We start from the raw sequence: 10000 nt of genomic DNA, 5'->3' as shown, positions 1-10000 counted from the left end.
CTCTCTTTACTCTGTGTGTGTTTAACTCTCTCTCTTTACTCTCTCTGTGTTTAACTCTCTCTCTTTACTCTCTGTGTGTTTAACTCTCTCTCTTTACTCTGTGTGTGTTTAACTCTCTCTCTTTACTCTGTGTGTGTTTAACTCTCTCTCTTTACTCTGTGTGTTTAACTCTCTCTCTTTACTCTCTGTGTGTTTAACTCTCTCTCTTTACTCTGTGTGTGTTTAACTCTCTCTCTTTACTCTGTGTGTTTAACTCTCTCTCTTTACTCTGTGTGTGTTTAACTCTCTCTCTTTACTCTGTGTGTTTAACTCTCTCTCTTTACTCTCTGTGTGTTTAACTCTCTCTCTTTACTCTGTGTGTTTAACTCTCTCTCTTTACTCTCTGTGTGTTTAACTCTCTCTCTTTACTCTCTGTGTGTTTAACTCTCTCTCTTTACTCTGTGTGTTTAACTCTCTCTCTTTACTCTCTGTGTGTTTAACTCTCTCTCTTTACTCTCTGTGTGTTTAACTCTCTCTCTTTACTCTGTGTGTTTAACTCTCTCTCTTTACTCTGTGTGTGTTTAACTCTCTCTCTTTACTCTGTGTGTGTTTAACTCTCTCTCTTTACTCTGTGTTTAACTCTCTCTCTTTACTCTGTGTGTTTAACTCTCTCTCTTTACTCTGTGTGTGTTTAACTCTCTCTCTTTACTCTCTCTGTGTTTAACTCTCTCTCTTTACTCTCTCTGTGTTTAACTCTCTCTCTTTACTCTCTGTGTGTTTAACTCTCTCTCTTTACTCTCTGTGTGTTTAACTCTCTCTCTTTACTCTGTGTGTTTAACTCTCTCTCTTTACTCTGTGTGTGTTTAACTCTCTCTCTTTACTCTCTGTGTGTTTAACTCTCTCTCTTTACTCTCTGTGTGTTTAACTCTCTCTCTTTACTCTCTGTGTGTTTAACTCTCTCTCTTTACTCTGTGTGTTTAACTCTCTCTCTTTACTCTGTGTGTTTAACTCTCTCTCTTTACTCTCTGTGTGTTTAACTCTCTCTCTTTACTCTCTGTGTGTTTAACTCTCTCTCTTTACTCTGTGTGTGTTTAACTCTCTCTCTTTACTCTCTGTGTGTTTAACTCTCTCTCTTTACTCTGTGTGTTTAACTCTCTCTCTTTACTCTCTGTGTGTTTAACTCTCTCTCTTTACTCTCTGTGTGTTTAACTCTCTCTCTTTACTCTCTGTGTGTTTAACTCTCTCTCTTTACTCTGTGTGTTTAACTCTCTCTCTTTACTCTGTGTGTTTAACTCTCTCTCTTTACTCTGTGTGTTTAACTCTCTCTCTTTACTCTCTGTGTGTTTAACTCTCTCTCTTTACTCTGTGTGTGTTTAACTCTCTCTCTTTACTCTCTGTGTGTTTAACTCTCTCTCTTTACTCTCTGTGTATTTAACTCTCTCTCTTTACTCTCTCTGTGTGTGTTTAACTCTCTCTCTTTACTCTCTGTGTGTTTAACTCTCTCTCTTTACTCTCTGTGTGTTTAACTCTCTCTCTTTACTCTGTGTGTGTTTAACTCTCTCTCTTTACTCTCTCTGTATTATCTTTCTCAGAGCTGTCATGATGAAGAGGATGAGGATGGAGAGGAAGTCAAGAGCTTTGAAGTAAGTTGTTTGTCTGTTTATCACCTGTCTGTGTGTTTATCACCTGTCTGTCTGTTTATCACCTGTCTGTCTGCTTATCACCTGTCTGTCTGTTTATCACCTGTCTGTGTGTTTATCACCTGTCTGTCTGCTTATCACCTGTCTGTGTGTTTATAACCTGTCTGTCTGTTTATCACCTGTCTGTCTGTTTATAACCTGTCTGTGTGTTTATCACCTGTCTGTCTGCTTATCACCTGTCTGTCTGTTTATAACCTGTCTGTCTGTTTATCACCTGTCTGTCTGCTTATCACCTGTCTGTCTGTTTATCACCTGTCTGTGTGTTTATCACCTGTCTGTCTGCTTATCACCTGTCTGTCTGTTTATAACCTGTCTGTCTGTTTATCACCTGTCTGTCTGTTTATAACCTGTCTGTCTGTTTATCACCTGTCTGTCTGTTTATAACCTGTCTGTGTGTTTATCACCTGTCTGTCTGTTTATAACCTGTCTGTCTGTTTATCACCTGTCTGTGTGTTTATCACCTGTCTGTCTGCTTATCACCTGTCTGTGTGTTTATAACCTGTCTGTCTGTTTATAACCTGTCTGTCTGCGTATCACCTGTCTGTCTGTTTATCACCTGTCTGTGTGTTTATCACCTGTCTGTCTGCTTATCACCTGTCTGTCTGTTTATCACCTGTCTGTGTGTTTATCACCTGTCTGTCTGCTTATCACCTGTCTGTCTGCTTATCACCTGTCTGTCTCTCTCTGTATTGATCAGGAGAAGGAGATGGAGAAACAGAAGCTGTTGTATCAGCAGGCTCGTCTCCACGACCGAGGAGCAGCAGAGATGGTTCTTCAGACCATCAGTGCCAGCAAAGGTTCATTCAGATGATGAAGTGACTCTAACTCTTCACATGTTCAAGTGATACCTGCTCAGACTCCAATCTGAAACTCCACTCTTTCAATGTGTGACAGGTGAGATGGGTCTGATGGTGGCATCCACCCTGAAGCTGGGCATTGCCATCCTGAATGGGGGAAACTCGACTGTCCAACAGGTATGTCACTATTCCTCAGTGGTGACTGTCATAGTATTAGCGCCTGTTTATTCTCATGCAGCTTACCCGTATTGATTTGCTTCATCTAGACTCGATGATTTTGATGCTCTGTTTACACATCTTAGTGTCACTTCTGTGAATCGACTACAAGTGGTCCAGAATGATGCTGCTAAGCTGTTGACCAGCAGCCATCCAGACTGTCTCATGTGACACCTGTGCTTAAGTCTTTACACTGGCTCCCCGTCAGGTTCAGAATCCACTTTAAAGTTCTTATTATTGTGTTCAGAGCCTTGCATGGTCAAGCCCCATCTTATGTCAATGAGCTGCTGAGGTCTCATAACACCAGCAGGTCCCTGAGGTCCTCTGACCAGGGTCTGCTGCTTGTTCCTCGAACAAGGCTAAAAACCAAAGAAGACTGAGCCTTTGAGGTTGTGGCTCCTAAATGTTGGAACTGTGTTCCCCCATAACTGAGAGTCGGGACCTCTGTGGACACTTTTAAAGAGCGGCTGAAGACCCTTCTGTTCACACTGTTTGATCAGTCTCTATTTGATTTATCTGAATGTTTCTATGATAGATAGATAGATAGATAGATAGATAGATACTTTATTGATCCCGAGGGAAATTCAAGGCATCCAGTAGCAGTATACAGACAGGCAGGACACAAGACATTAGTTACAATACACACCCGCTGTCCCCCCCCCCCGTATACAAAATCCCCCAAACAAGATATAGCAGCCCCTATGTGACTAAGAATAAACATAATTACAGGTTAAACCTGTGCAGTTAGCATTAGCAGTTAGACTTAAAACTAATATAGCATAATGTACATAACCTGTGAGGAGAGAAAAACATGTGTTGGTTAAAAGAGACCTGTAAACAGTTAAAGAGCCTTAGAAACAAAGTGCTGACCTTCTAGAAACTAGTTCCATGTGCATGTACAGAGGTGTTTGAGGTAGTGCCAGAGGTGTGAGTACAGTCATTAAACAGTCAATGCAGGAATGTAAATTGGCTCACCAACTTAAAGGAGCAGTGATTTGCATTAAGTGTCCTAGACAATAACCTGAAACCAGGAGTGGTTAGGGTGATTATCATTGAGTACCCAACTATTGAGGAGCAGATTAGCATTAAGTGTTGAAGACAATAGAGTGAAACTTGACCTAGTTAGGGTGATCATGTCAACAATTACAGATGTAGCATAACACAACAGTAGGATGAAACCAGACATGATTAGGGTGATTATCATTAAAGTGACCAGTGCTCAGTAAGGTGACTATCAATATGCATTACAGTGTCCAACTGGAGGCTGACTCTGAGGTCAGCAGTGCAGATGAGGAGTGAGAAAAAAGTGAAAAAAGATTCCAGGGATCACCGTGCGCTTCTTCCCTGCCGTGACAGTGAAGTGTTGTACAGTCTTATGGCCTATAGGGGGACAAAAGAGTTCTTGAGTCTGTCTGTGGAGCACGGCTGTGACAGCAGTCTGTCACTGAACATGCTCCTCTGCCCGGTGAAGGTGCTGTGCAGAGGGTGGTGTGTGTTGTCCATGATGGAGAGCATTTTGTCCAGAGACCTCCTCTCTACCACTGTCACCAGTGAGTCCAGCTCTGTACCCACCACAGAGCCGGCCCTCCTCACCAGTCTGTCCAGGCGTGCTGCGTCCCTCTTCTTGCAGCTTCCTCCCCAGCACACCACTGCGTAGAAGAGGACACTGGACACCACAGACTGGTAGAACATCTGCAGCAGCTTTTTGCAGATGTTGAAGGACCCCAGCCTTCTCAGGAAGTACAGACGGCTCTGTCCCTTCCTGCAGGTAGTGTCCATGTTAGGCGACCAGTCCAGCTTGTCATCCAGCTGCAGCCCCAGGTACCCGTAGGTCCTGACCACCTCCACGTCGACCCCGCCGATGGAAACAGGTTCAAGATGTGGTTTCTTCCTTCGGAAGTCCACCACCATCTCCTTGGTCTTGGAGGTGTTTAGCTGCAGATGGTTGGCACTGCACCACGTCACAAAGTCCTCGATCAGGCTCCTGTACTCCTCCTCCTGTCCATCCCTGACACAACCAACTATCGCAGTGTCGTCCGAGTATTTCTGCATGTGGCAGAGCTCAGAGTTATACTGGAAGTCGGAGGTGTACAGGGTGAACAGGACGGGGGAGAGCACGGTCCCCTGTGGTGCTCCAGTGCTGCTGACCACAGTGTCAGATGTGCAGTCCTTCAGTCTGACGTACTGTGGTCTCTCTGTGAGGTAGTCCGTGATCCACCTCACCAGGTGCGAGTCCACCCTCATCTCGGTCAGCTTGTCTCTCAGTAGGAGGGGATGGATGGTGTCGAAAGCGCTTGAGAAATCAAAGAACATGATTCTCATCACGCTGCTCCCTTTGTCCAGATGAGAGTAAGCCCTGTGTAGAAGATAGAGGATGGCATCGTCCACGCCCACCTTTGCCTGGTATGCAAACTGCAGGGGATCCTGTGCGTGTTGGACCTGGGGTCTGAGGTGTTGGAGCAGCAGCCGTTCGAAGGTCTTCATAACGTGGGATGTCAGAGCGATTGGTCTGAAGTCGCCTGGCTCACTGGGGTTCTTCTTCTTGGGGACAGGGGTGAGGCACGAGGTCTTCCAGAGTAAAGGAACCTTCCCGAGCCGCAGGCTCATGTTGAAGATGTGCTGAAGTGGCTCCCCCAGCTCAGCAGAGCAGGCCTTTAGCATCCTGGGACACACCTTGTCTGGGCCTGCTGCCTTCCTGGGGCGGAGTCTCTTCAGCTCCTTGCTCACCTGGTCTCTGGTGATGGTGGGGGGGAGGGGGGATGGATTGTCACTGGAGGTTGTATCTGTTCTGGTGGAGGTGTTGGGGGGAGTGAGAGGGGGGGAGGGGGTGTGTAGAGGGGTGCTGGGGGGGGGAGGAGGGGTGCTGGGGGGGGGAGGGGGTGTGTAGAGGGGGGGAGGGGGTGTGTAGAGGGGTGCTGGGGGGACAGGCACTGGCTGCAGCGACGGGGCTGTCGAACCTGTTAAAAAACAAGTTGAGCTGGTTTGCTCTCTCAGGGTCCCCGTCTTCTGCGTTGTTGTTTTTCTTTTTGCAGCCTGTGATGGTTTTCATGCCCTCCCAGACCTCTCTCATGCTGTTCTGCTGCAGCTTCTGTTCTACCTTCCTTCTGTACTCCTCCTTTGCCTCTCGGAGTCTGACCTTGAGTTCCCCCTGCACCCGCTTCAGCTCTGCCTGGTCTCCCTCCTTGAATGCCCTTTTCTTCCTGTTAAGGATCTCCTTGACATCGCTGGTGATCCAGGGCTTGTTGTTCGGGAAGCAGCGCACAGTTTTAGTGGGAACCACAACGTCCATGCAGAAGTTCATGTAGTCAGTTGTGCAGTGTGTGACCCCCTCAATGTCATCACCATGGGTCTCTTGCAGGGCACTCCAGTCAGTGGTCTCAAAACAGTCTCTGAGGGCCTCCTCTGCCTCGGGAGACCACTTTCTGAAGGTGCGTGTGGTTATCGGTTGTCTCTGGATCATAGTTTTGTACTGTGGCTTGAGTAGGACCAGGTTGTGGTCGGACTTACCCAGAGGTGGTAACGGGGTGGCAGTGTAGGCGTCCTTCACGTTTGCATACAGGAGGTCTATTGTCCTGTTCTTCCTGGTGGGACAGCTTACAAACTGGTGAAAGTCCGGTAGTGTGGAGTTCAAAGTAACATGGTTAAAGTCCCCTGAGATGGCGATGAAAGCATCAGGGTGCAGCGTTTGTAATCTTGAGGTGGTCGCGTGGATGACGTCACACGCAGTTTCGGCGTGTGCCCGGGGAGGAATGTAGACACAGAGTACGATCACGTGAGAGAATTCCCTCGGCATGTAGTAAGGACGGAGACCCACCGCCAGCAGCTCGATGTCTTTGCTGCACGTTGCCTCCTTCACAGTAACATGTCCATGGTGGCACCATCTGGTGTTAATAAACAGCGCGAGTCCTCCTCCTTTCCGTTTGCCGCTGCGTTTCGTGTCTCTGTCCGCTCTCACTGTAGTAAAGCCCGGTAGATCCACGTTAGCATCTGGGGTGTTTTGAGTCAGCCAGGTTTCTGTGAGGCACATTAAACTGCACTCTCTAAATGTCCGGTTGTTCCTCACAAGCGCAGCCAGCTCGTCTGTCTTGTTTGTTAGACAGTTTACGTTCCCCATAACTATCACCGGAACCGAGGGCTTGTACCTCCATCGCTTAGCCGCGAGCTTAGCCCTTACCAGAGCCCCGGCTCTACAGCCTCTGTACCGCTGCCTCAGCTCCTCTGGTATCGGGTGAACGATGCCGGCTTGTCCCGCTGACCGGAGCGAGAGCAGCGTTTCCCTTGAATAGGAAAGTTTTCCGCTGCTATTTCCACGAAAACACGAAAAAGTATCCATAGGATACATAAAGTTATACACTGAAGGTGTACTATAAAAACTATAAACGTAGAAGTTGGCACAGAGCCACAACAAACGAATAACATATCAGACGAGTGCGACAGGGACGGAGCTACTGAATGTGCGGCCACTCACGTCGGCGCACAGGTGAGAAGTCATTGTGAAGCACTTTGTGATGTCTGCTCTTGAATGGTGCTCTATCAATAAAGTTTACTGCCTTACACATGTTGTACAGAGCAGTGATTCTCAGAGTGGGGTCCTGCGAACCATAGCTTGGTGATCCACGGAATCATTTACAAAATATTGTAAAAGTGTGCTGTATCATGCACATCTACAAATAGGGACCTCTTGTACCAATAAAATGATTTTGTCCGATACTCCCGCCCACGTTGGTTTTGTGTCATCTCAGATATGATTGTGACATGTCTGTCACTTCATAGATTGTCGAGGAAATGATCGGACTTGAGTCCACACTATAAGACTCCTCAGACTCAGATGGCTCACGTTGATGAAAGTGTATACATCAGATGAGAAGGCCCACTCATTGAGACATGATTCAACATCACACGTGTGGTTCAGTTTCTTGCTCAAACATAACAGACACTTCCAAAGACTTTTCATACATTTTTCCACATTGACCCACACATCCTGCAGATATCAGGATCTTTGGTTTAAATGTTGAGTGAAGATCTTTGGTTTAAATGTTCAGTGAAGATCTTTGGTTTAAATGTTGAGTAAAGATCTTTGGTTTAAATGTTGAGTAAAGATCTTTGGTTTAAATGTTGAGTGAAGATCTGCAGGTTTAAATGTTCAGTGAAGATCTTTGGTTTAAACGTTGAGTGAAGATCTTTGGTTTAAATGTTCAGTGAAGATCTTTGGTTTAAATGTTGAGTGAAGATGTTTGGTTTAAATGTTGAGTGAAGATCTGCAGGTTTAAATGTTGAGTGAAGATCTTTGGTTTAAATGTTGAGTGAAGATCTTTGGTTTAAATGTTGAGTGAAGATCTTTGGTTTAAATGTTCAGTGAAGATCTTTGGTTTAAATGTTGAGTGAAGATCTTTGGTTTAAATGTTAAGTGAAGATCTTTGGTTTAAATGTTCAGTGAAGATCTTTGGTTTAAATGTTGAGTGAAGATCTGCAGGTTTAAATGTTGAGTGAAGATCTGCAGGTTTAAATGTTAAGTGAAGATCTTTGGTTTAAATGTTGAGTGAAGATCTTTGGTTTAAATGTTGAGTAAAGATCTTTGGTTTAAATGTTGAGTAAAGATCTTTGGTTTAAATGTTGAGTGAAGATCTTTGGTTTAAATGTTGAGTGAAGATCTTTGGTTTAAATGTTGAGTGAAGATCTGCAGGTTTAAATGTTGAGTGAAGATCTTTGGTTTAAATGTTAAGTGAAGATCTTTGGTTTAAACGTTGAGTGAAGATCTTTGGTTTAAATGTTGAGTGAAGATCTTTGGTTTAAATGTTCAGTGAAGATCTTTGGTTTAAATGTTGAGTGAAGATCTTTGGTTTAAATGTTAAGTGAAGATCTTTGGTTTAAATGTTGAGTGAAGATCTGCAGGTTTAAATGTTGAGTGAAGATCTGCAGGTTTAAATGTTGAGTGAAGATCTTTGGTTTAAATGTTGAGTGAAGATCTGCAGGTTTAAATGTTGAGTGAAGATCTTTGGTTTAAATGTTGAGTGAAGATCTTTGGTTTAAATGTTGAGTGAAGATCTTTGGTTTAAATGTTCAGTGAAGATCTTTGGTTTAAATGTTGAGTGAAGATCTTTGGTTTAAATGTTGAGTGAAGATCTGCAGGTTTAAATGTTGAGTGAAGATCTTTGGTTTAAATGTTCAGTGAAGATCTTTGGTTTAAATGTTCAGTGAAGATCTTTGGTTTAAATGTTGAGTGAAGATCTGCAGGTTTTTCTCTTCGTGGTGTAGTCATGTTTCTTTGCTGGACTCTTGTCTTAAATCAGACTCTCTGTGTGTTTGACAGAAAATGTTGGACTATCTGAAGGATAAGAAGGACGTGGGTTTCTTCCAGAGTCTGGCTGGTCTCATGCAGTCTTGCAGGTACAAACACAAACCCTGATAGTATTATGTATGTATTGACAGTGTGTATCCTGCAGACACTTTCAGTGACTGACTCAGTTCAACAAGTTCAAACTTCCGATCTGTCTTGTGTGTGTGTGTGTGTGTGTGTGTGTGTGTGTGTGTGTGTGTGTGTGTGTGTGTGTGTTTCAGTGTTCTGGATCTGAATGCATTCGAGCGTCAGAACAAAGCAGAAGGTCTGGGCATGGTGACCGAGGAGGGATCAGGTCAGTACAGTATGTTTTATGATGGGATGTGTTTGTCAGGGTTCACAGAGATGTCGTACAACACTGAACATTTTACACCTGGTTCATTGTTTTAGATCGAATGAAGCTTCAGTGTTTATCTTCATTATGTCTCCATCCTGTCATCAGTCTGAGGAGTGTTTCTCATTACCTGTAAAAGAAAGTGTCACAGTTACCTGTCCTGATGAACCACCTGTGATCTGATGTACGACCTACAGGTGTGTGTGTGTGTGTGTGTGTGTGTGTGTGTGTGTCATCACGTTACGATAGGTGCAGTATTGAGGTTAAAGGTTAGTTTAAGGAGCTGTCACAACCATCAGCCTGTTGAAAACAGACAGAATATTTTATTCAACTGAATGTGATGTGATCTGATCGTGATGTAAAACAACAACACAGAAGGATGCAGAGTCGTCCACAGCAGGCAGTAAGGACAGTGTGTGTGTGTGAGTGCTGCATGTAGATGGAGGACAGTGTGTGTGTGAGTGCTGCATGTAGATGGAGGACAGGGTGTGTGTGTGAGTGCTGCATGTAGATGGAGGACAGTGTGTGTGTGTGAGTGCTGCATGTAGATGGAGGACAGTGTGTGTGTATGAGTGCTGCATGTAGATGGAGGACAGTGTGTGTGTGTGAGTGCTGCACGTAGATGGAGGACAGTGTG

At 44.7% G+C, this 10000-nt stretch overlaps 1 protein-coding gene across 1 annotated transcript in view; it reads left to right on the top strand.

The window, feature by feature from the left end:
• The window catches only part of LOC306819393 (ryanodine receptor 2-like), a 30452-nt gene that overhangs the window by 19460 nt on the left and 992 nt on the right, over positions 1 to 10000 (top strand). Inside the window, exons 15-19 of the mRNA XM_079373190.1 lie at positions 1572 to 1622; positions 2377 to 2476; positions 2574 to 2653; positions 9003 to 9079; positions 9251 to 9324. Coding sequence (XP_079229316.1) covers positions 1572 to 1622; positions 2377 to 2476; positions 2574 to 2653; positions 9003 to 9079; positions 9251 to 9324 — 382 coding nt within the window. The remainder of the gene's footprint in view (positions 1 to 1571; positions 1623 to 2376; positions 2477 to 2573; positions 2654 to 9002; positions 9080 to 9250; positions 9325 to 10000) is intronic.

This window comes from Symphodus melops, assembly GCF_947650265.1.
Source record: "Symphodus melops genome assembly, contig: scaffold_298, whole genome shotgun sequence".
In the NCBI taxonomy this organism is placed as follows: Eukaryota; Metazoa; Chordata; class Actinopteri; order Labriformes; family Labridae; genus Symphodus; species Symphodus melops.
Note: the sequence above shows the minus strand (reverse complement) of the source record. Positions and strands in the feature narration are given on the sequence as shown.